The following is a 27,334-nucleotide window of genomic DNA, read 5'->3' on the forward strand; positions in this document are numbered from 1 at the left end:
GCCTTTTTGGTGGCTACTCTCAGACTTTAGAACTCTCTTCCAGCAAAGGCAAGGATGACTTCCTCCTTGATCCCTTTCTTCCAGCAAGTGAAAACTTCCCTTTTCCACAAGGCTTTTAGGAACTGACTGTGATGGGCTTTTAACAATGTGGTGTTTTGTTGATTTTTGAAATATTGTGTCAAGAGTTTAAAATGGTTTTAACTCTAGAGGTTGTTTATTTGTTAAGATTATATATATTTGCGTGATATGCATATTTGTGCGTATTTACTGATGTTTTTGTATGTTTTTAATTTGTATTGCTTTTCATGATTTGTAAAATGCCTTTGGTTCCACTGTTGAGAAAAATGGGACAAAATGCATCTTAAAATTATGAAAAGGTATAAAGTATTACAACAATAGTAACTTCTCTCTTCCTCTTCCTCTGTGGTTTCTTTTTGAAGACAGACTATCAGGTAAAACCACACATAATTGTAGGATGTTTAGGAAGAAATACCTCCAGACCCCCTTTCTCATGCAGACACTAACGTTTTTCTCAACTGCTTCTCAACCATGTAATTATGCATATGGGATCAAATCCTTCAAAGTGGTTTAGGAAATTAGATGTTCTAATTCTCATGTAACTGGAGGCCAAACCATGTTATTAATTTGAAAAACAGCACCACAGCCATAGCTGTGCCAGCTGTTGCTTATTGTCTGAACAAGTTGGTTAGCAGGTTCGGAAATGGCCAGGAGTCTTTGTTTTGCTATAATCTTAACTTGAATTGAAGTGTTAGCTAACATTCTTGTTATATTTTTAGACTTGCAGCCACATTTCAAAAGGTAAAATGTATCCATCTGTCTTATACCCAGTAGGCCACTGGCTGATTTGAACTGGACTTTTCTGCAGCAGTTAATCTGTGTTTCAGATTGGAATATTTCCCAGACATCCCTGGAGATGACAAAGATTGGCCTTGGGATTTTTTGTATGGAAATTGTGTGCCGTCTTGTAGAACTGCAGCCCTTTCTGTTCTAAGCTGCTGCTAGTTTGTAGACATCACAGAAATGCTGCCTCATCTTGGCACGTTTTCCTAGTGTTGGCTGTTTTCCTGCTAAGAACAGGCCAGTAACCATAACACTAAAGTGTCTGCCAAACCAGATGGATGTCATGGCCAGAACTGTTACAGGAATTAGATCAGAAGGCATTGTTAAAGGTCAGGATTTGAAAGTGGGTTGGGAAAAGTTTTCAGGAAAAAATCTTGCACTGTCCCTTCCAGCTTTAAATAAATAAAAAAATGGGCTGGTGTGAGTTTTCCAGGCTGTATGACCATGTTTCAGTAGCATTCTCTCCTGATTTGCCTGCATCTGTGACCGGCATCTTCAGAGATTTGTTCTGAAGATGCCTGCCACAGATGCAGGTGAAATGAAAGGAGATAATAGTATTGAAACATGGCCATACAGACTGAAAACTCACAGCAACCCGATGATTGTGGACATGAAGGCCTTCAGCAACACATTAAACAAAAAATAATTCAAATTCTCCCACCTGCCTTCCATTAGTGTAAAGAGGAAAATACATGAAGGATTGAGCCATATGCCATCTTAAATGTATAGCACAACTAATTGTTAATTTCATTTTATTCTGAAGAGCTAAATCTAATTTCTAGTCCTAGCTCAGGTAGATCAGTTGCATACATTTCTGAATAGCAAGTCTATACAGTAGAGTCTCACTTATCCAAGCTAAATGGGCCGGCAGAAGCTTGGATAAGCTAATAACTTGAATAATAAGGAAGGATTAAGGAAAAAGCCTATTAAACATCAAATTAGGTTATGATTTTACAAATTAAGCACCAAAACTTCATGTTATACAACAAATTTGACAGAAAAAGTAGTTCAATACGCAGTAATGTTATGTTGTAATTACTGTATGTACAAATTTAGCACCAAAATATCACAATATATTGAAAACATTGACTACAAAAATGGCTTGGATTATCCAGAGGCTTGGATAAGCGAGGCTTGGATTAGTGAGACTCTACTGTACTTCTTCTCATAGTAATTTAAATGAAAGAGTTTTACCTTTCTTGGAGGTAGAAACCTCAAAGAGTTAAGTCCCAGTTGATCAACTCCCTTATGTTAAAGGCTCCACTTTTGCAGCTAAAGTCTTCAAATCCAGGAAATATATTCATATTCAAGGGTAGTCACTGTTTCCCATGGAGCAATATACAACAAAAGGGCAATTTATCTTGAACAGGATACAGATTGCCTAGAGGTACTTCCAGACAGCATCATAATCCAGGTCAAAGAAGTGGGGCAAAATCAGAGTGGGGCAAAGAAATGGGGGCAAAGACCTGACAGCAAGTCTAAACATAGACCTGTCAGTCCCGGTAAAATTTTCCCCACTGTCATAGAATCATAGAATAATAGAGTTGGAAGAGACCACATGGGCCATCTAGTCCAACCCCCTGCCACTCTACCACCTTCATTTTTAATGGATTTTAGAAATCTGCAAGATGGAAGGGAGACATCTGGCAGAAATTTACTTAATTGACTCTCCGAGATTCACTAGACCTGAAATGCACTGATGCGGATATCTAAATGTGCACACAAATAGATTTATTATCTCTCCTCACCCTACTGTAAATTTAAGCTCTGTTTAATTTCATAGACATCAAAACAAAAGAATAGTTGCAGAGAGTTATCATTGTAGTTGTGTTTCCATTTAGCTACCTGTTTATTCATGGCTCCATTTGTTTACAGCCTGGATCTGCTGTTTAGAGATTTTAATATACGCACATGTGCTGGAGCAGTCAACATCATGTGTTTTCCTTGACTTCAGGGTTATAGGATCATATGAATATGAACATTTTTCAGCTGAAATCAGGTTTTAAATGCACCTTTTTAGCACATGTTTTTCAGCTGTTAATCTGAATCAGTGTGCATTTTCCTTTAAATGTCATTTAGCCACCACCCCTTTTATCCCAGTTTCTTCTGCATTTTAGGGCCTGAGTAGAAGGGCCCTAGATCTCAATTGAATATACTTTGCTGCTGCTGCTAATGAATTTGCATTTTGCTAATGTTTTCCTGCCCCATTGTCCCTGATTCCCAAATGGCCAAGAAGGGGAGTGGCCTCAGCTTGCAATAAAATCCTTCTAGAAACTTTAATTGACAACAGAAGTTATATATGACAGGGCTGTGATTCTAACATTATCACTTTTCTTCTGTATAATTTTAACACCTTTCTGTGATGAAGCTGATTAAGTTTTGAGTGATTGCATGATGTGCAGTATTTTATGCTTTTTAGTTGGTCCAATAAAGATAACACTGTTTCATGGATTTTGAATTTTGTTGCATTAATACCAGTGTAACCATATAGGGTAGTAATTCTGGAATTATGGTATAGACTCTTCTAGCAACTTACTCATTTGGAAGAACTGCAGTTTCTGTCCAAACAATGAATCAGGGTGTCAGGGTAGGGGCATTTACAGAGTTAACCTAGTAGTGAGAGCTTTATTCTAAAGATAAATGGTTTGCATGATATTCCTCCCTGATTATGCCCAAAAGGAAAGAGCACTTTGGTTGAGTCCTTTTCATATCATGCCTTCTGGCCTTCAAAAGGAAAGAAAAACATAGCCATGCTTCTTACGCACACCTCCTTTTCATCTCTCTCAATACCAGTGATATGAAAGCATTATTATTCCTATCTGTATTTTCCCACTCTTCCCCTCGGATCATGGCTGTGTTTTGAAATATATTATTTGACATTTCCCCCCTCGGTGGTGATCCATGCCCCTTAATCTAAAGATCCCCAGGACATAATATTTAGTTGTGCATGGTCTTCTAAACTAGCAAATCAGTTTGACTGAAACATCCCCTTTTAAAAATCAGTTTCTCTGTTTTTTAAAAATTGGTTTGTATTCTGGGCTGTAGTGGTATTTTCTTTTATTCCAGTGTGTTTGTTACAATAGCTAGTGTCATGATATAGCTTTTGTCATAGTTAAGCCATATTTACACAATTCATATACTGCCTTTGAGGTGTGTAAGGATTTTTTTCAACCCACTCCTAACTGGACATGGAGCTCCATCTGGACTTTTGGCCATCAGGGCCTTCCCATTCTAATATCAACAACCATTTGAAAGAGGGCATCAGATGATATTGTTGGCAAGATATAAGAGAAGAGAATTGCTCAAGGAATATGACCCTAAGCTTTCCCCACCTTAGTTTTGTGCCCCCCTCCCACCAAATAAGCAGAAGAGCTTTTATGGGGGTAAGGGAACTTGCCCAAAAGTATGGTTGTCTATTTGGAGGTAAAGGAGCTGGTGTTGTGTAGTAATTTGTGTGTTGGACCAGCACTCTGGAAAGTAGAGTTTCAATCCCCAGACAAGCATGGAAACCTATTGAATATCTTTGGACAAGTCACACTCCTGTAGCCTTAGAAGAAGGTAATGGGAAACCTTCTCCAAGGACTTGATGAGCCTCTGAAGTGGTTCCTGATGCCATCAGAAGTTACCCACATCTATTCCAAAAACATGCAGTTGGATTCCACATTTTTTTCACCGTATTTTTTCATGCGTTCATTTGATCATATGCCTGGAAAATATGCAAATAAAGCTAGTATTCTCTAAAATGGGTGTGTGTTTGAAATATTAAGTGCCCAGTTTTTGTGAGGTCCACTTGGTTTTCTGCTTTTTCTAAAAGGATACTCTCATTGGATTGTTGTATGTTTTCTTTGTTAGCTTTGTTAGGATGCCCCCAGGCAGAAAGTAGCCAGTAGAATAAGCCATTCAATGCAAATTAGGGTGATTAACTGCAACATTCACACTGGCCTCCAACTGACAAGAGTTCTTCCCTCACCCTGGACTTCCAACAGATATATACCGTGTTTCCCCAAAAATAAGACAGTGTCTTATATTAATTTTTGCTCCCAAAGATGTGCTAGGTCTTATTTTCAGGGGATGTCTTATTTTTCTATGAAGAAGAATTTACATTTATTGTTGAACAACAAATTAACATTTATTATATACTGTACAGTAGTTGTCATCACAAACCAACATAACCAGACAAACTGTGAATCCTATCAAGAATTTCTTGTTACTACCATTATTTCCATGTACAGCTGGTATGTACATTTACCAATCCTGCATGCTCTGGTGTTCTGTTTGGCAGGCACTGGGCATGCTTCCAAACAAAAACTTTGCTAGGTCTTACTTTCGGGGGAGGCCTTATATTGAGCAATTCAGCAAAACTTCTACTAGGTCTTATTTTTCGGGGATGTCTTATTTTTGGGAAAACAGGGTATAAACCTTCCTTGCTGAGTTCCTCCATACCTCACAACCTCTGAGGATGCCTGCCATAGATGTGGGTGAAACGTCAGGAGAGACTACTTCTAGAACATGGCCATACAGCCCAGAAATCATACAACAACCCTGTGATTTATATTGTATTGTTTTGGGCATGGCCCCATGTAAGCCGCCCCGAGTCCCCGTTGGGGAGATGGTGGCGGGGTATAAATAAAGTTTTATTATTATTATTATTATTATGATCCCGGCCATGAAAGTCTTCGACAACACATTGATACTCTCACTGTAAATGAAAAGCATACACCAATAATGATTCTATTTGCAGTGAAATGGGAAAGTACTCTGATTAGAGAGAGGAGGTTGCAGTTGATTTTCCTGTGGCCTTTACAAACAAACTGCTTAATGCACATTATGACCTCATCAGTCTGCAAACTGCTTAATGCACATTATGTCCTCATCATACGGGGCTAAATTCAGCAGCAAATGCTGATCTAGCCTCGGTCCCCCACGGAGCCAGATGGCTCCCATCAAACGATATCGTGCCGGCTCCGTGGGTGCAGAGGGGTGGAACCGGCATGCCACTGCCTCCCTGGCAACATAGGAGGCTTCCCGTGTTGCCCAATCTATGGGGGGAAGCTGCACACACCACATGTGCTCCATGTTTCTCCCCCCCCCCCATGTGATTGCCCTACTGGCAAGATGGGTAATGCGAGGCGTAGGGCCCCAGGTTCCCCACGCCTTGCAACATAGCGGACTGCTGCCTCCTTCTGCTGCTAGTTGTCTGATTAGGTGGTTAAGCAGCTCCCAGTATGTGTTGCATGATTTTTCTATGCCAAATCCTATGTCTTCTAGTATTGGGTTGAAATAGGATTTTGATTTTCACTTACACTTTGAGGCAAAAGACATTATTCTATTGAAACATTGTGAGTGTGCATCTATGTTGAACTTGTGTAATTTTAAATGGATGTTTTTATAATGGATGTTTTAATTATCTGTTTTAACTGTGATTGTTTTATAGCTTTTGTATTTTTGGCATGTAATGACTGCCGGTTGTGAGACCGTGCTGAGCCCCCCTTTGGGGGGTGAGATGGACATGATACAAATGTATGAAATAAATAATAAATAAATATGTTTGAAGGAGGATAGAAATATTTCCATATTTTGTGGCCATGTCAACGCTTCTTCAGAAGTTGATGAAAATAGTAAAAAAGACTAAATCAGGTAGAGATCAGATATGTGATTTTAAAATCTCATCACATTTGCAGTGTGACACTTGATTAGTTTATTCTGCCATTCATAGGAAGGAGATAATCCAGTAAAAAGAAATTATAATTTTGCTTCAGTACCAAAGAGATTGCAAATTGAATGTAGGTGATGGAGAATGGGGAAAATTTCCATCAAATGGAACAGTTGCTGCAAACTGTTGAAAGACCATTCATTGGACATCCTAGCAATCCCCAAGTTACGAACAAGTTAGGTTCTGTAGGTTTATTCTTAAGTTGAATTTGTTTGTAAATCAAAACAGGTACATTTCTTAAGTGTAACTCCAGCCAATTTTTAAAGCTTTGGATAGGGAAGGATTAACACCCATGTAGTGTCCAGAAGATTTCACCTCACTTTCTATCCCTGTGATAATTGAATTTTGAAAAGTGACTTGTTGTGGAAACATAGATTGGTGATAAAGCTTAAGTGGTAACACATTTTCCCCTTGATAACTTTTACAGGAATGAATTTCCTTTCCGAGGGGTAGATTTCACTCACTTCCTGTTGTCTAACTCACATTCTTAACTAGGAGTCATTTGTAACTGCCTATATTTAGTATGTGCTGGTTCAAGGTTTGCTAGACAGAAAGAACTCAGTTACTTGGGAAAGTGTAGGAATGAATATGTCTTTGCCTATTAAATGTGTTGTTGGATAATGAAAGAGCCTAATGTAAAAGTGGCCTCTACAATTTGATGGAAAACTAACTGTGTACTTCTGTTGGTTACTTCTGCTCCACCCTTCCTCTAGCAGTTACCCATAAAAAAAACTGTTCCAAAGGTCTGGAAAACCCTTTGGAATGGGTTTTTGGCACCACAAAGAGCTGCTTCTACAGGAAAGGGAGAGGAAGAAAACCCCATTTCTGATGCAATTGGATTATGAATTACACTATTGGATCGGGTCTTGGCCTTTAAGTTATTCAATATTTTAAAAAATGTGAGCAAGAGAATTTGGCTTTGTTTTTTTCTGGCAATAGTTTGGAAGCAAGCTCTCCCTTTTCGTGTTTGGCTAGGCTTTCTGTTTATTTATTTGTATTGCTACGTCTGTGTTTGGCCCCATCACAATGTTTTGATGGTACCCTTCTTCCTGATTGATCTTTTCTTATGGGGAAAAAACCCTGGCTACCTGTCTGAGTGTGTATTCTTATTTAACTGCAAAGGTAAATATATAAAAATACCTCCTACAATTTTTTAATACTGCCATTGATAATATTTTTCTCCATTTCCATGAACTTGTGTTGTTGTGGACTAGTTAATATGGAGTTGTGGGGATCAAGATTTTTCCAGACATGGCATGACTTCTATAAACCCATAAGGCAGTTTCTGGCAAGTTGCTATCTCTGAACCACAGCCTCGCCATGTACAATATACAATAAAATCCTATGTGCATGCTGTGTCTATGGGAGTGGGCAAGGTACATGTCTATCTGGTCTGTGGTTGTGTTGGAGATCATGAAAGACTTTATGGTGCTACAAGATCCATTGTAGTCCTAGGACTGCACTATTTCAGAATACAGATGCTGGTGTCAGTGTTTGTGTGTTTCTCTACATCAAAAATTCCCTGGATTTGGAAAACTATGCTAGAAACTTGATTTGAGATAACTATGCTAGAGAGAACCAGTGTGGTGTAGGGCACTCAGCACTGAATGATGTCTCTGGAGACCAGGTTTCAAATCCCCGCTTGACTATGGAAACCCACTGAGTGACTTCAGACAAGTCACTCTCTCTTGGCCTCAGATGAAGATAAAGTCAACCCTGTCAGAGTAATTTACGCAGCGCAGCAGTAGTTGGATGGAGTCAGTGGAACATAGAACGAAGAGACATCAGAGACGATGGTAAAACTATATACAAGTTTTACTGTAAGCAGTAATACACAAGACAAACAGACTTGCAGACGAACACAGGACTTAACTTCTCAGCAGACAGCACTCGACACAACTCAGAACAGAACTGATGCAATCAGCAATGCTTACACACTTGTGTCTGGACACTCCCCAGTTCCAGCCCCACATCAAGGTCATCACAGCTTCTTAGTAATTAACTCTTTACAGACTATAGTACACTCTGGATGATGCAATCAGTATGCAATACAGGCAAGACACAAATTTCATTTAAACACTATCAATACACAAATCCCACATTAACAAACCCCTCCTCTCACACTGAATAAATCTTACCAAGAAAACCCAATGATAGGTTCACCTTATAGTTACCATACAATGGTAGAAAACACCAACAGCAATGCTAGAAACATCAATGTGCTTGCTTTGTTTAGATAAGGCAGTTGTTTAATGTATGGAACATTTCAATATGTCATTGACTTCTCCCCCTCCACTTCCAGTAATGGTGCATTCCAAATATCACTTTTTGTTTTGAACCCTTAAATCGGCTTAAAAGATAAAGGTAAAGGTTCTCCCCTGACATTAAGTCTAGTTGTTTCCGACTCTGGGATTTGGTGCTCATCTCCATTTCTAAGCCGAAGAGCTGGCGTTGTCCGTAGACGCCTCCAAGGTCATGTGGCCGGCATGACTGCATGGAGCACCGTTACCTTCCTGCCAGAGCGGGACCTATTGATCTCACATTTGCATGTTTTCAGACTGCTGGGGCTAACAGTGGGAGCTCACCTGCTCCCCGGATTCGAACCACTGACCTTTCAGTCAGCAAGTTCAGCAGCTCAGCAGTTTAACCCACTGCACCACCAGAAGCTCCGTAAATTGGCTTAGATAATATCTACGTCCATGAAAAATACCCAATTTTTTTGTTTTGCTTTTTCATAATTGGTAAAAATATACAGTAGTCTAGAGATTTAAGGTCCATCCATATATTCACCATGTCTGCTGTAAATAAAATGTTTAAGACCAAACTTTACCAGATAGCTGGCAAGCAATTGCAGGCTTTGGCAAGGATTTCTTATTGCTCTCCTGTGCTGGGAACTGCCAGGAGGTTCGGCCAAGCAAATTTCTGTTGGCTCAAAGTGGGTGCTAAACTCCAGGGTTGCAGACAAGATTCCAGAGGAGAAATGTGAAACGTCTGGTGCCAGGCCTGTTGGGGAAGTGAAAATAATGGGATTAGGCTTCTGTTTGGGTTCCTTTGGGGACACTTTGCTTGCATGTCGGCAGCTTTGATTCTGCTCTAAAAGAAAACAGTAATTCCTTAGACAATATAATTGTTTTTCTTTTTAAATTTAAAATGTGCTGCCGCTAATTGTTTTTGAAACAAATTGTGTTATCAGAAGTTCAGCAGATGTGGAATTTGATTTTTAAAAAACCCTTGTCGGTTCAGGATCAAAATTGCAGCTATCTGATACTCCAGTTCTCCAAAGTGATTGACCTGAAAGCTAAAGTAGATGCCTCTTGTCCTGTAATGATGTTATAAGATAACGGTAAAGTTTTCCCCCTGACATTAAATGTAGTCATGTCCGACTCTGGGGGTTGGTGCTCATCTCCATTTCTAAGCTGAAGACCGGCGTTTTCTGTAGACCTCTCCAAGGTCATGTGACCGGCATGACTGCATGGAGCGCTGTTACCTTCCTGCAGAAGCGGTACCTATTGATCTCCTCACATTTGATGTTTTCGAACTGCTAGGTTGGCAGAAGCTGGGGCTAATAGTGGGAGTTCACTCCACTCCCCAGATTCGAACCACCAACTTTTTGGTCAGTAAATTCAATAGCTCAGCAGTTTAACCCGCTGCACCTCTGAGGGCTCTATATAATTATTTATAACATGTAATATTTGTGACTCTATATAATGATGTTATATAGAGTCACAAATTGTACTTAAAATATGTAATACACATGTCAACATCAGGCATAAATCCACGGCAGGTTCTGGGCCAAAATTATTGAATTTGATTTGACCAATGGATAAGGTCATGCCACAGAGGGAACACCTTGAGCATCCACCCCTGGCCACCACTGCCATTTCCCTTTCAGGCATTCAAAAATGCCAGAAGCAGTACCATGGCAGAGAAAGTAGAGGTTTGGCGCTTCTTGCACATTAGGCAGCAGAGGGATTCCTAGGGAGAACATATCTGCAAAAGTCAAATCCGCAAATGTGGAGGGCCAATTATAGTTAAAAAGTTATTTACAGTTAAGACAGAAGTGGTGCAGCCTAATGTAGGAAACTGTTGTAGCCACATTGATTTCCAAGTGATGTTTAAGAATTACAGTTGTTCTGCTCAATTGATATGCTGAGAATAAGGTCATTGCCACCTATTCAAAGTAAGAGCAATAGAAGGGAAGTATGTACTTCCCTTTCACTCTTCGGTAATTCAACCATACAAACCAATTAGCCTGAAAAATGTGGTATGTATGGACAAGTTTGTTTTTTTCCACACATTAACACAGCTGTATGATAATCTGGAGGCACAGATATGGTGACATGGCCAAGCTGGGTTTCAGATTCCCAAAGAGTTTGTTGATTTAATAGGGACAAAAATATTTCTTAAAAAAATAGTCTGGATTGTTGCAGAGCTTCAAAAGATACTGCTGATGTGAATTATTAAAGGTTGCTTGCTTCTAGCCAAGAGACGAAGTCAAAGTGGATGATCGTTGAGGGATCCAATAATCTCTGACTCTGTTTACTATGAACTGCAGCAAAGAGATGCCCAAATGTAATTTTGGGAAGACAGTCATAACATTGCTGTTTTGTAATAAGTGGGTAAGACAAATAGTTTCTTAATGGTGTCTGGCCATGCAAATGGTGAATTTGATGATCAGTGGTGTTCCTGCTTTTTCTCCCAATCCAGAAGCTCTGGTATTCAGTGATACTCATTAATACTCTGCTGTGTACAAGAGATGGGTGGGCGGGGGAAAAGCATCATATCCCATGTGTTGAATTTTTCTATATCAAGAATTCATTTTCTTACTGTTCTTTCACTGTGTTTTCCCCTGGTTTCCTAGGCAGGTTTGATCCGAACAGACAACGGTGAGTTTTTTATTGAGCCTCTGGAGCGAGGACAATGGGTGACAGAGAAGAACGGGAGAGCTCATGTGGTCTACCGCAGGTCTGCTGTCAAACGAGATAGACCAGAAGCATTCAAGGACCATCGTAATGAAGGTACAATTATGTCCTTCTGTTGTTTTATGTGCCTTAAAACTACATTGATTCATATTAATTCCTCCCATATTCACCCCAGATGGGTTTGCACAGGGGAAATGTGTTGATTCTACACTCTCAGGACAGAAAGAGTCATTTAGTTCCAAACATAACTTCTGTCAAGGTGCTGTAAGGGTTCCTGTCCAGATGCTGCCAGTGTTGGCCATTTCCTCACATTCCTCATCTACCTAACATCTGCCTGTCTGAAAATATGAACTTAGTGTCTGCTAAATTGTTCCTACTGGTACTGGAAAAACACATATCTTTTGTTTCTTATATGGATACCCCACATTTCCCCTTAGTTTTTCTGGTTTACTTTTCTGTGCACACACTGATCTTTGCTTTGAGATATACAGATTGCCCCTACATTTTGTGGCGTTAGGAGTTTTCCAACTTCTTTAAACTAGAAAAAATGTAAATATAGTGGAAGCAGGGACAAGGCATATGGGGCTGTTCAGACTTCATTGCTGGGAGCTCCTCTGCAGCTGGCATCCTGCCCCCATCCGAAGCAATTCTGTTCCAAATATATATTCCGCTTGGAATGTAACTTGCACACTTTACCCTGCCTGTTTTTTCTGTATGCTGAAAAACATATGATAGAGCTGAGGTGGAAGTCATCAGAACCTCCAGCAATTGTCGTATTGTATCTCCCAGCATTCATCACTTTTGCTGCTGCCACTTTGGATTGTTAGGATAGTATTTAATTGGCACCTTTTTGTTAGACATCAGAGCAACAATTGTCTGTGGAATAGGAAGAACAAGTTAAGTTCTTAACTTTTCTAGTTCCAGGCTTCAATTTGGGTCAGCTTCCGAAAAGCCTGAACCTGGTTGAAGAGCAGGTTGGTGAAGCAGATCGGAAGAGGCGCCATGCCAAGAAAGATGATTACAACATAGAGGTTCTGCTGGCAGTGGATGATTCAGTTGTACGGTTCCATGGGAAGGAGCACGTCCAGAATTACGTCCTCACCCTCATGAACATAGTGAGGCTCTTTCTTATAACTTTTGGTTCTTATGGATGGGGGCAGGAGGCGAGAAATGAGTGAGTGTGATCTGTTTGGATATTATGCCTTGATAGGATGGATTTTGTATTTATATGAAATGTTTATAGCATCTTATGTTGATTCTCTGAGAGCCCTTCCACCCAGCTGTATAAAATTCACATTGAACTGGATTATATGGCAGTGCAGATTCAGATAACACAGTTCAAAGCAGATATTGTGGATTGTCTGCCTTGATATTCTGGTTTAAATAATAATAATAATAATAATAATAATCATCATCATCATCATCATCATCATAATCATCATCTTTATATCCCGTCCCCTCTCCTCGAAGGGACTATATGGCTGTGTGGAAGTTGTTCTTTTTGCATGGGTATGTTTTCAAAATTGTATTTTTAAATTTTACATGATGTGAAGTTTTTTAGCTGTATCTTGAGAAACCATCTTGAGAAAAAGCAGAATGACAACAATAGCAGCAGCAATTAATTGGCTGCAGTATTGGAAGAGGCTCAGGGAAATCTCTTCCTAAGATCAAAAAATGAAGAGAGCCCAGTTGGGTGGCTGCATGTCATGGTAGTGTTGGAAGTTTCCAGAGGAGGTGTATTCCAGTGCTGAAAAAGAAAAGAAAAAAAGGCAGGAATACAAACACAGAAGAAGGGAACAACTGAACTATTGGGGTAGACTGGAGAAAGTCATTACTGATGGTGGTTGTTCCCTTATCCTGTCAAATTTCCTAGATGATAAAATCAGGAGTTGATCAGAAATCCCCCAAAGATCAAATACTGGATACTATTGGACATTCAATTTATATTCGAAAACCAATATATTCAATCAATATCTATTCCTTATTGGCTTGACAATACTTTGAATACATATCAAATAGCACTTTTAGGTATGTTCATAGGTTTTAAATGTTTTTTTTTAATGAAGCATTTCCAAATAAAATTTAAACATTTCACACTAAGGGAATGTGGGGGCGAGGGAAAGAAACCAAAGGGAATAAAAAAGAATATAGGGATAGAAGAGTTATTGTTAGTTAGTTGCACCTTTACAGATGTCTGATATGTCGTAGAGAAAGAACACAAAAAGTGTGGGTTGTTGGAATGGGGAGAGGTTCTTATATAACATTATAATTGTTACAATTAAATCATCTCTATTCCATTGACACACATTGCATAAGGTTTTGGAGCTTCTAACAAATCTAGTGTTATGGCTAGAAGTTGTATCTTCTTATTCTTTTTCAGATTGTTTCATGTTCTTCTAATTTTCTCTTCCAGCTATTAAATAAACTTTAATAAACTTTATTTTTATATCCCGCCCCATCTCCCTGAAGGGACTTGGGGCGGCTCACAACAGGGACAAGCCCGAACAAGGACACAACATATTTGACAAAACTTAAAACATTTCAACAATACACACAGCCATCTTTGTTGAAGGTTACTCTTAATTATTTTCGGTACATTATAATATAGAAAGATATAATAATAATAATAATAATAATAATAATAATAATAATAATAATAATAATAATAATACGAAACCCAGCATATCTATCTTGTTTGCTGTGTCATACAATATAATAATAATAATAATAATAATAATAATAATAATAATAATAATAGATTTATATTCCGCCCTTTTCCCCAAGGGGACTCAGTGTGGATTATAATATATAAATGGACACAAGCAAACATTCAGTCCCTTTTTACAATGAAATACAATGAGACACAAACACACAGACAAAGGTAAAGGCTTCTCTTTTCATCTCTGGCTCTGGGGAAGTTGCTCTTCTCCGTTTTCATGCTGGGGAGCCTGTGTTGTCTGTAGACACCTCCTGATTGCATAGCCGGCAAGACTGCTTGGAGTGTTTCTTTGCCTTTTCCTGCCTAAGCAGTACCTATTTATCTACTAACATTTGCATGTTTTCGAACTTCTAGGTTGGCAGGAGATAGGGCTAACAGCTGGAGCTCACCCTATCTCACGGATTCAAACTGCCAACCTTCAGGTCAGCAGTTCAGCAGCACAAGGGTGTAACTCATTGCACCACTGCAGCCCTATTTCATTTGAATCTTTTATCTAACTATTGATTATTATCTTAAAAAAGAAATTCTATGAATTTTATTCAAACTGTTAGTAGATTCGTATTCTATAGATATTGTCATATCTTTATCATGCTTTCTTTCTATTTGTATTACACCAAACCTATATAATTCTGTATGACCAATCCATTTTTGTGTGATCCATCCCAATTTTATTAGTTGATACTAACCTATCCATAATTCATTTTTTTAAAGATTTTAGCTAGTTGCCTAATAAAAAATACAAATGTATATACCAAATATAAATATAAATGATGTAAATAAATAGTAATAATATTCTCCATCCACAATTATTGAGTTTCCACTCTTCTTAACTCTTATATATATTTATTTAAATTAAAGCTCAATTTTCATGTCTCGAATATTAAAGCCTAATTTAATTTGTTTAATTTGGCCATGTCAAAGACTCTAGTGATCTAACCAAAATTATAGCGTTACATTTTTTTTACAGTCAATTTTTGTAGGCTTTCCAAATAGCTTCTGAAGACCAAGTATCTCGAACTTCTCATGCCTGAAGATGTAGCTACTTCTCTATGAGTTTCATTCCTTCTATCCCATTCAACATTTGCCTCCAGGTTTTAAATGGTTTTAACTGTTGATTTTTAATAGTTTCCAAGTTTAATTCTATTTTAATGTTTGTATGTTTTTAGGTTTTAAATTGTACATTGTTTTTAGTGTTGTATAGTGTATACAAAGCAGACATAACTGTCTGTCTTAGTTTCACTCTCTAATTTGTCTACCATGCAGATGTAAATACAAAACACTATTTGTGTCCATATAAGTTTGGAAGTTTAAGTTGCTGTGATTCAAAAACCTGCCTTCAAAGTTCATTATTTTGTTCATTAACTGGTCTAAATGATAGAGCAGAGTTTTCTTTTCTCCTTGACTCTTGTCTCTCCCCTCCTGCTCTATTGGTGTGTTACATGATGTCATTTTTTGGCTGGGGGGTGGGTGGGAAGTGGGATGGCCTGAGAAGCTCAAAATTGTCAGGTTTAATCAAAAGCTTTATTTTCAACACCATTTCATGGTTTATACTCAGCGGGGAATGCTTTTCACTTTGTGAATGTTCAGGATGCTGTGGAGGGAACCAAAAGAGGGGCAACTCTCTTTTCAGATGGAAAAAGACCCATTGGAGAGCTTAATGAGCTAAAAGAAAAGATCAATAAAATGGGGAAACAAGACCTCTTTGGGGGAAGATGCAAAATGAATACTTTACCAAAGCATTATTTCCTTCATCAGCCTCCAGGCGGACCTTTTTCTCCCCCTTTTCTTTGTCCCCACTTCTAGTTCTGACACTCTCTTTTTGAGGTCTTGTCAAGTCTCCTCCACTCAGGGAGCAACACCCACAGTTTCATGGCCTCACCCCACTAGTTATCCATCATTGCTGGTGACCTTTTGAGAAGCTTCTTTTTAGATTGGACTCCCACCGTGCCATGACGTCAACAGGGGGGCCACAGTGCACTTCAAAAAGGCATTTGGCTAGACGGTTGACCAAACAGCTTTCCTCAGCTTGTCTTCCTTTTGTATCAGAGTTACTACCAAAGTGGGGCTTTCTTTTAAAGTGAGGAAGAATAAAATTGAAATGAAGTAGAATAAATTTAAGGAGATACAAAATGTGACGTGAGAACCAGTGTGGTATAGTGGTTTGAATGTTAGACTGCAACTTTGGAGGCCAGGGTTCAATTCTCCACTTGGCCATGGAAGCCCATTTGGTGAGTTTGGATTAATCATCCAATCTCATCCTCAGAAAACTCTGTGATAGATTTATCTTAGGGTCTTCATAAGTGAGGAATGACTTGAAGGCACACAGCAACAACAAGAACAACAACAACATTGACATGCAGGTAGTAAGAGAGGAAGTTAATGCTTCTTAATGTCTTACAGGGTACATAGTAATTATTATTATTATTATTATTATTTTATTGATTAGCCCTTTGGCCATATCACAATACCAAACCAAACAACAAGGCTTGATAAGACTGGATTACACTCTATATAGTAAGTTAAATAAAACACTTGTAACAGTACAGTAAATAAATATGATAAAACTGTGTGGAGGTAATATTTCCTTATCACCTCTACAATTTACCCTGATCAGTCCCACATATGTGGTTCTCAAACATATTGTTTTGCTTAAATACAGAGCTGTTTTATGTTATTTTTGGGTCTTGGTCATATATAAAATATCTTGTTCTGAAGTGCGATTCTCAGTAAATTGTTCGTTTGATATATGGACCAAGGTACAAGTCTCTCACCTTCTGATACAATTTACAATCAAGTAATATGTGTGCTAAATACTCTATTTCAGATGATTCGCCGATACAGATCAGTTCATTATAAGGGATGTTGTTAAATCTCCCATATCTGACCCTTGTATCAAGCTGATGAAATCTAGCTTGAGTGAATACCTTCCTAAAATATTTTGGCATTTGGATTTTTAGATAGTTGGCAATTTGAAATGTACGTTTATATTGACTCAGCCATTTTAGGTTGACAACCTTATTGAGGATGGCCCAATCTTTTTGTGCTTCTATATCCAAAATTATTTGTATAGCATTTTTTTTACTTGGAGGTACTCAATAAATTGGAGCATTCCTATTTAAAACTTTGCTTTTACTGTGGACTTTGATGGCATCTTTGGGCAAGGAGACAATGTTATCTCAGGCCCCTCTGCTTTGATAATCTGGATTATATGGCAGTGTAGAAAGGACCTTAGACTCATTGCACACACACACACACACACACACACACACACACACACACACACACCAGTATATGTAGGATAGTGTCTGATGATAATGATTTTGCTGAAAATGTGGAAATATTTCATGCATTTTAAGTTGTTAATTTTTTCAACAGTGGTTTAATTCATTTTTTAATCAAGAAGCATCAGCTACATTTTTTCATTTTTTCATCTGTGATCAGTATTTCATTTTTACTTTAATTAAGTAATGACCTTTGTAGTGATTTAAAATGATTTTTTAGTTCAGAGACTCAAGGAAACAACACATTAATCAATGAATTTCCCATTTATAAAACCATTAGTGTACTGATGTTCTTCAAGCATTTAATGCTATTATGTTTTCTGTAAGAGCGGTGATCAAAACTGGTTCTGCTTTTACAAAGATGTTCTAAAAATGTGCAAGATTATGTAAAGTGTCATTGCTTTTGAAAACAATTTCTGACATACCTCATTCTGTACATATATGCAAATACAGGTATTCCAAAGTCTGGAAAAAAAATCCAAAGCACTCCTGGTCCTAAGCATTTTAGATAAGGTACTCAATCTAAACTGTGCATAACTTCTTAGAAACTGTTGTCAATTGTTCTGTGGTGCACTTTCTTGCTCCTTTTGTTCTTGACTGTTAGTATTTTTAGATATATAAAGGAATGAATGCTGTGTTTTGAACTGTTTTTAAGGGAGAAATTGAAACTAATAAAGTGATTTTACTACTTTAAATTGTTGTACAAAATGCTAAGTGTTCAATGTGAAGAAACAAGCTGCTGTATGAAGGGGACTGCCGTGGGAGATGAAAGATGAGAAGATGCTGGAGGTTAGCTTTACTCAAAGGTAGCTTGTTCTATCTTTCTTTCTCAAACAGGAAATATGTTAATGGAATGCACACTTGAGCATAATGCCCTACGCTTTTGTGGGGGGTGGATGACCCAAGAGGAACAAGATGGTGTTTGGAGTTCATTGGGAAGGGATACATCAGGGAACCTTGCCAGCAGCTATAAATCACAGCCTGTCCAAGACCACACAAATGAACATTAATCCTATTAGTTCAAGGGAAGCTTGAAGAAGAGAGGCTCAGTTAGGCTATTGTCAGATTGCAAGAAGAAAAGATTTTATGAACTGTTAGTGGGGCTGAGTTGAGACCACAGTGTGGATTGAAAGAGAACTGGGAGTGTAGGGAAAGGCTCAAAGTATAATCATTTTAGCCTGAAATTCTTTTGGGAGGAGTTTTATTTTAAAGGAGCAACAATAGGAAGGTTAAGTGTTTAAGGACACAGCTAAGACCGTATACACTGACGCTCCTTTGAATGATGGTTGTGTGAACACAGACAGGATTGGTGTGCTCTGGCTCCTCAGATGTTCATTTAGCATAGGCTTGGAATGCTTGTATGAGGCTATATTTACAGACTGTACAGTACAGCCCCCATATCCATGGGAGATATGTTCCTGGACTTCACATGGATTGTGGATAATAGCAAACCCTATTTTAAATGGAACAAATGACAAAGGTACTGTACTGGGGAAAAGGAATAGCTTACACAGGAGGTCCTAAGAGTACTTCCAGACAGCACCAAAATCTGCGTTTTATAACTGATTAATAAAAAAAACCCTCAGGAACTGAAAGCAGGTCTACACACAGATCTGTCAGTCCTGGGAAATACTCACCCGCTGTTTTCACAGTCTTCTTTTGAAGCAGATCAAAATGTAGGGTGGACGGGACATCAGTCATGTGTGTATATACACACATATGAATATCTTAATATAAATACAAGCAGTTTTGCATGTGCACATATGAGGTCCAGTGCATAAGGGAGGGATTTTTTAAAAAGAAAATTCCACCAGATCTCTCTTTTCCTCCAATTGTTAAATCAACCTCTGTTTAAGATTGTAAAGTGTAAAATAGTTTAAGAGAGTTCTAATTGCTTTCCATTTGTGCTTCCCATGAACTACCCATGTGTCCGCTTGACAGTCCAATCAGCTCATTAGCTATTTTGGGATTTTCATAACAACAACAACAACAACAACAACAACAACAACAACCATGACAACTTTATTTTTATATCTTGTCTCCATCTCCCCTTAGGGACCCGGGGTGGCTAACATGGGGCCAAGCCCAAATAATCACAATAAAACAAATAACATACAATCAGAACAAAAAAACATTGTCAGCAGTAAAAAATTTAAACAGTTTAAAAGTACTAAAAAACAATAGTGAACTGCCATAAGGAACAGAAGTGAATTAAAATAATAAAAGACTGGGCAAAGGTGTGTGGAGTGCATGATTAGGGGTCTGAGGAGATCGATAATAAAGTGCTGTATGATAGCTAAAAAAAAGGAAAATTTGGAGGTGGGGAAACAAGAAGAATTAATGGCAACTATAGACAGGAAGCAGTACATCGGAACGGTAATTGTCAATACTGAGGAAGTTGTGCTCATAATCAATCATTGAAAGTACACTGGAAGAACCAGATTTTAAAATCTTTCTTAAAGGCTGTCAGGGAAGGGAGTTCCAGAGCCAAGGAGCCATTGCGGAGAAGGCCCTCTCCTTCGTCCCCACAAGCCGCACTTGTGACAGAGGCGGGAGCGAGAGGAGGGTCTCCCCCGAGGATCGAAGAGATCGCGCAGGTTTGTAGGGGGAAATGCAATCCCGAAGGTAGGGGGGGCCCAAACTGTTAAGGGCTTTGTAGGTGTTAACCTGCACCTTGATTTGGGACCGGAAAATGATCGGCAGCCAATGGAGTTCCTTGAACAGGAGGGTTGACTGCTCTCTAATTCACTGCACTTAGTAGTCTGGCAGCCAATCGTTGGACCAGTTGTAGTTTCTGGGCCATTTTCAAGGGCAGCCCCACGTAGTGCGCATTGCAATAGTCCAATCTAGAAGTGACTAAGACATGGACCACAGTGGCCAAGTCTGACTTCACGAGGTACGGTCGCAGCTGGCGCACAAGTTTTAAATGTGTAAAGGCCCTCCTGGCCACCGCCGACACCTGAGCATCAAGCATCAGCACTGAATCCAGGAGCACCTCCAGACTGCGGACCTGTGTCTTCGGGGGAGTGTAACCCCATCGAGCAGAGATTGCCACCCTATGCTCCGATCCGCCATGCGACTGACCTGGAGGACCTCTGTCTTGTCAGGATTGAGCTTCAGCTTGTTTGCCCTCATCCAGCCCATCACAGTGGCTAGACACTGGTCCAATATCCGGGGGGTTCCTTGGATTTCGATGGAAAGAAGTAGTAGAGTTGGGTGTCATCTGTGTAGAGATGGCACCGAACTCCAAAAATCTGGATGACCTCTCCCAGTGGTTTCATGTAGATATTGAACAGCATGGGAGACAGAATGGAACCTTGCAGGACCCCACAGGTCAATGGCCAGGAGTCTGAGCAGCTTCACCAACTGGGAACGGCCCTCCAGGAAGGACCAGGGCCTCAGCAAAGCTGTGCCCCAAGACCCAACCTGGAAAGCCGACCCACAAGGATACCATGGTCGATTGTATCGAAAGCCGCTGAGATGTCCAGGAGAACCAGCAGAGTCACACTGCCCCTGTCTAACTCTCTGCGGAGGTCATTGACCAAGGCGACCAAAGCTGTCTTGGTACTGTGCCCAGGCCTGAACCCAGATTGCAATCGATCCAGAGAATTGGTGTCATCCAGGAATCCTTGGAGCTGGGAGGCAACCACTCGCTCCAAAAAGGGTGGTTGGAGATCGGTCTGTAGATGTTTAATATCGAAGGATCAAGGGACGCCTTTTTCAATATTGGCTTTACTATCACCTGTTTAAGGCTAGATGGAAATATCCTTTGTTCTAGTGATAAATTTATTATTTTCACAAACCAGTTTCCAAGTCCTCCACCTGCTACTTTGATTAACCAGGAAGGGCAAGGATCCAGAGCGCACGTAGTCACTCCCACCGCTCCAAGGATCCTGTCCACGTCATCAGACTGCACAAACTGAAACAAATCCAACAGAGTTGGACAGACAGGTGCCTCAGTTACCTCATCTGGCATTGCATTAAACCTGGCATCCAACTTGAGGCATATCTGAGCGACTTTATCTGCAAAATGGTGCGCAAAATCGCTGCACTGAGCTGCCAAGCCTTCAGGAACCTTCTCCCCCGGGGGGGAGGGTGAAGGAGCTCCCTGACAACTCGGAACAGCTCCGATGATCTATTTGTTGCAGACGCTATACGGGCAGTCGAGAAAGCTTTCCTGGCTGCCCGCAGAGCCACGGAGTAAGCCTTAATAGCAATGCTACGGCTTTTCCTCCAGTGGCACTCTAGTCCTCTTCTAGACCGTTTCATCACTGGCAACTCCTTGGAAAACTAGGGTGCTGGAGTGACTCTGCGTGTCACGAGAGGATGTTCGGGGGCGATTGTGTCTACCGCCCTGTCCATCTCACTATTATAGCATCAACAGGATCGCCAGCCTCCATGGCAGGAAGATCCCCAAGAGACCTCAGGAATCTATCTGGATCAATAAGTCTCCTGGGGTGGACCATCTTAATCGGTCCATAACCCCGGCGGAGGTTCAAGGCCACAGTGAGTCTTAAACTGATCAGATGGTGGTCGGACCATGACAATGGAAGAATATTTTGCTCTTCCACTCTAACCATGTCACTGTCTGCAACAAAAACTAGGTCGAGTGTATGTCCAACCTGATGGGTGGGACCAGTTATTACTTGGGACAACACCATGGTTGTTGTGACTCAGCTGAAGCCTCAGAGCGACTCTGATGGGGATTATGGGATTCAGGTTCAAAATTACTCCAATGAGGATTATGGGATTCAGGTTCAGAGTGTCCCTGTTGTAGAAGATGAGGAACAGAGAGGTTTTCCCACAGCAGGGAATGATGTTGATACTGAAACTAGCCGGGTGCAAATTGACTCAGAAAAGGAGGACAGTTTTCAGTCTGATAGCATGCAGACAGACGCTAACGAGCTGGCTGGCCTTGATGAAACGGAATCTCTAGATCGAGCTGACCATTTGGAATTCAGGGTTCGAAGGAGTGTGAGAACAGCAAACAAGAAGGAGGTCAGAGGCCAAAGAAATGCTTTCATGCTCTGCAAAGGGTATTAAAACAGTGTGTTGGGAGACAAACCTTTGTCAAAGCAACTTTTTGTTTAACCAAGAAGCAAGTTCTCGTTCTCCTGGATTATCTTGCAGCCATTGTGTGTTCATGTTCATGGGACTTTGTCATGCTCTAATGGGACTTTGTTTATCCTTGGTGTTTTTTTGGATTACTCTCTAAGACTTTGTGTTGTAACAATCTTTTCAAACTTTACTTTTGCTTTTAAAGAACTATTTATCTTCTATTTTCTAATAAACTACAAAAGACTTCAACTTGTGTGCAGCCTGGTGTATATAGCAAGGTGAAGCTAACCTGAGGTGCGTCAATGGTCATCATGGCAACTATGAAGTCCTGAGCTGCACCTGTTAAAGAGGCTTCTGCATGGATGTTAAAATCTCCCAGCACTACCAGTTTCTGGGAGAACACCACCAGACTAGAGACCACTTCTGCAAGCTCAAGTAGGGAAACTGCTGTGTCGCAGGGTGGACAGTACCCCAGCAGAATCCCAAAACTGTCCAAATTCCCACTTTCAGTTGGATACATTCAAAAACTGAAGATTGTGGAACGGCGCATCTGACCAGGGAGATGGACTGCTGAAAGACCACTGTAACCCCTCCTCCCCGCCCCCTGGGCCTGGCCTGCTGATGCACCCTGAAACCCGGAGCACACAGCTGGGTGGGATTTGCCCTACCCAGCTCATCCAACCAGGTCTCGGGGATGCAGGCCAAATCCGTTTTTTCATCCCAGATCAAATCCTGGATGATAAGATGTTTTGCCATTTACGGATCTGGCATTTAACAGCAGAACCTTAAGCCTGGGGGATCTGTCATGAAAGCTACTACCCCCATCCTTCACCAGGGTCGCAAGGACTTTGTTGCGCATTTCCCTGGGTTGGTGGTGACTGTGTCTCCCCCTCCCTCACATGACCTCGATGGTTTCCCCCCGGCTCTGGCCCTCCCCACCCAGGGAGACAGACAAGTCAAGACTAACATTTGGTGGCACTAGACACTACTAAGCACGCATGCACTGGAGCAGTCTACATGGGGGGGGGGAGGGAAGGAAAGCATGTGTTTTGCATGACTGCAGGGATACACAGTCATGGAAAGGTGCACATTTTCCAGGTGGAATTGGATTATAAGTGCACCTTTTTAACATGTGCTTTTTAGCTCTTAACCTGATCTCTCCCACACTTTGGCTAAATGTTGTTTAGCTCCCCCCTCCTTTTAACCCAGTTACTTCCGGGTTTTACATGTTTAAAAGGGGCTTAAGTGAAAATGTCTTAGTATACCTTGTTAAATGCAACAATATCTATTGTTCCTATTGTACCTCTGTTTAACAACATAATATCTCCAAACCTAACTACAGTTTCTTGGGAGAGGAAATACAGTAGAGTCTCACTTATCCAACATAATCGGGCCGGCAGAACGTTGGATAAGGGAAAATGTTGGATAATAAAGAGAGATTAAGAAAAAGCCTATTAAACATCAAAATAGGTTATGATTTTACAAATTGAGCACCAAAACATCATGTTATACAACAAATTTGACAGAAAAAGTAGTTCATTACACATTAATGCAATGTAGTAATTACTGTATTTAGCACCAAAATATCACAATGCATTGAAAACATTGACTACAAAAATGCGTTGAATAATCCAGAACGTTGGATAAGTGAGACTCTACTTTCTATTTCCATTCACATCTTTTCCTTGTCTTGTGAGAATGTGGATGTGCTTTTACAAGTGTAGTGTGAGTATTCTGGAATGTTTATGGTTGAGTTTTTGCCATTCTGCTAGAATGCTTGAAAAATGAAGGAAGGGATAGTGTTGATTTAATGTTTGATAATGTGTGGAGAGTACCTTGTTTTCTATCCAAAGGTATTACCATACATATCATTACTGGATATTGGCTGTGGCATACAAGAGTATTACTGTATTCAAACACATGCTTATGCTTTGAGAATTTTGTTGATTTTGCGAAGTCTAAGCGCAAACATGTTTTATAAATACAGAAACCTTCTTGTGTAAAGCTGTTCTGAATGAAATTTGAACTGGCTTTTTATTTTATGTATGTCCTGATTCTTTTTTAAAAGTTGAGCATATAACCAAATTGTATGCAAAGGGATCATTCTAATAGAGAGAATGAATTTAGTAACATATTTGGTAACAACCGCCCTGAGTCCCCTTCGGGGTTGAGAAGGGCAGAATATAAATACCGCAAACAAATAAATAAGGTTTCATAGATTAAATCTACTTCCTCAGATGCATGGAGTGAAGGGCACAGGAACAGACCTTTATAGGCAAGGGTTGCGCCCGAAGCGGCGGCTTCATGGGCCTCCATAAAGAACCGGGCCTGCCTGGCAGCCTCTAAAACATGACAAAAATGACAAAGTTCTGTTCCTGGTTTGAAAGGGTATGTTCCTGTTTGATTGTGCAGTCCTGACTTGGGAAGTAGTGGTCATACTCCATAAATTTTGTTTGCATGCCAGAAACCTCATTAAATGTGTGGAAGGCAAAGTTTCTCTGGCCAAAGTTGTCTCCCTTTAATCAGTGTTATACACCTTTTCACAATAACAACAATGAGGAACAGACCAGTATAACCCAGGAACATCACCCCATAGTTTCCAGCCACAAGTACATGGCCAAACCTGGCTGCACAGATGGCCAGGCAGTCTCTATAAACCAGGAACAGAACTTATACAATAGTTCACATATTAGCATCTTAAGTTTTCTTTAAAAAAACAAACAAACAAAAAAACCCACCAAAATTTCTGGCAGATGTCCCATGGTGGCCATCTTGGGGTTGCAAAATTCCAGGACAACGCAACTGTGGACAACGGAGGCAGAAATCCTGGGACGAACAGGTCTGTATGTGGACCTCTTCTCAGGTCCTGGGTTTTTTTGCCCTGACTAAAACCTGCAATTTGGTGCTGTCTGGAAGCACCCCAAGAAAACCTTATAAAATCATGAAATTACCAAGCCCATAGACAACTTGAAGACACATATACCATACTTTCTACATCAGTGATTCTCAACCTGTGGGTTCCCAGATGTTTTGGCCTTCAACTCCCAGAAATCCTAACAGCTGGTAAACTGGCTGGGATTTATAGGAGTTGTAGGCCAAAACACCTGGGGACCCACAGGTTGAGAATCACTGTTCTACATCAGCAGTAAGCTTCATCTTGCGTTTGATAACATATTTTGATTTGGGCTATATAAAAAAGCAGTGTGCAAATTACAACATGCGTTTCTGGCATGCTTTCCTTTGTTTGTTTGTACATCACCCTGTAGCCAAAAAATCTCCCAGAGTGACTTACAAATTGTTAATTTGTGAATTCCCTCCCCTCCATGCAGATCATGTTTCTGCTTTTTCCTTTAGTATCGCATATTAATACTAGAGCCAGTTTTTTTCTTCTGAAGAGTCTGGTATACAATATTTCCCATTGTACTTTCTGTCCATCCATTGCAGCCAATTCCTCACTTTTGTGCTTTCATAATCAAGCAAATGTTAATGTGTCACTGAAAAGCAGCATAATAACTGCAATTATTGGCAAGTTCAGGAAATGCATATCACCCTGTTTCTTCTTCTTGATTCTTATTCTATAAAACAACTTTGTTATCATTTTAATGTCACAAATTCCAGCTCTTCAATCCTTTTGGGAAGTGCCCCCCCCACACTTGTTTCTATAATATTCTAAATTGTTTATGTGACAGAACACATGATGCATGGAAATGCAAAAAAAGCTCCTTGTTGGAAAGGACTGGTTTGCTTCTCTTACCTTTGGAATATCTGCATCTTTTTTGACCTAAATATATTATTTTCCACCAGGATGTTCCTTCCTTTTGCTCATTCTGTGGGAAGGTCAGGACACTGTTTATATGGGTTATTTTCCTTTGGAGCATATTGAATGGGAAAACTAATGTGTTTTTGTAGACTGTTTGCTCACAAATGTATATAAAATGAGGGAGAATGTGTTTCCCCTTCCTGTGTAATCTCTTCAGCAGTGCTTCTGTGTTTTGTGGGGTGAGATGGAAGAAAAGGATTGGCTATGGGATTTATAATTTAGAACAGCTAATAGGTCCAGATGAAGAATTCATGCCATTTTCAATATCATAGCCTAATTATTAGCTTACCCCTCTGTGTATTGTTTCAATACAGTGGGTCCTTGGTATCAGCTGGGTTTTGGTTCCAGAATCCCCTGTGGATACAAAAATCTGTAGGTGTTCAAGTGCCATTATATTCAATGGCATAGTAAAATGGTTTCCCTTATATAAAATGGCAAAATCAAGGGTTTTCTTTGGGGGAGGGGTATTTTAGGTTGTGTCTGTTTGAGTTACAGCATCCATGGATGGAGAAGGGTGACAGCATCTGCAATTATAGTAACTCTTGGTGTCTACATATGGCTCACCAGCTCTGAAATTTTCAGCCATTTCTATGGTAAGTTGGAAGCATTAATTATGCCCACAGAAACCAAAACTAAGAAGTAACTTTATACATGTGATATTTAGGAACTTAGAATCAACATTACTAAAGAATTAGATTGTCTTGTGCAAATCAACCAAAGAAGGACACATCAGCTTCAATATATAAAATAGCTTTAGACTTCCAACTACTTTTAGTTTAGCAAAAATAAATAAATATATAAAATTGATGTTCGGATATACTAAACTCCATTTGTGGGAGTGACTCAAATACAGGATTGCTTGTTTGCAGTTTAGTGGTCCATGACAGGGGGAACTCAGGAACTGAGTGGGAGAACAATACTGGTATTGTTTCTGCATTTTAATTTCACCACCAATATATG

General features: G+C 39.9%; 1 protein-coding gene across 3 annotated transcripts in view; it reads left to right on the top strand.

The window, feature by feature from the left end:
- adamts14 (ADAM metallopeptidase with thrombospondin type 1 motif 14) overlaps positions 1 to 27,334 on the top strand; it is a 113,067-nt gene that overhangs the window by 14,873 nt on the left and 70,860 nt on the right. For all 3 annotated transcript variants that reach the window (XM_062976221.1, XM_062976222.1, XM_062976223.1), the window contains exons 3-4: positions 11,436 to 11,592; positions 12,415 to 12,611. In XM_062976221.1, the coding sequence (XP_062832291.1) occupies positions 11,436 to 11,592; positions 12,415 to 12,611 (354 nt within the window). The remainder of the gene's footprint in view (positions 1 to 11,435; positions 11,593 to 12,414; positions 12,612 to 27,334) is intronic.

The sequence above is a fragment of the Anolis carolinensis genome, chromosome 3, assembly GCF_035594765.1.
Source record: "Anolis carolinensis isolate JA03-04 chromosome 3, rAnoCar3.1.pri, whole genome shotgun sequence".
NCBI classification, from domain to species: domain Eukaryota; kingdom Metazoa; phylum Chordata; class Lepidosauria; order Squamata; family Dactyloidae; genus Anolis; species Anolis carolinensis.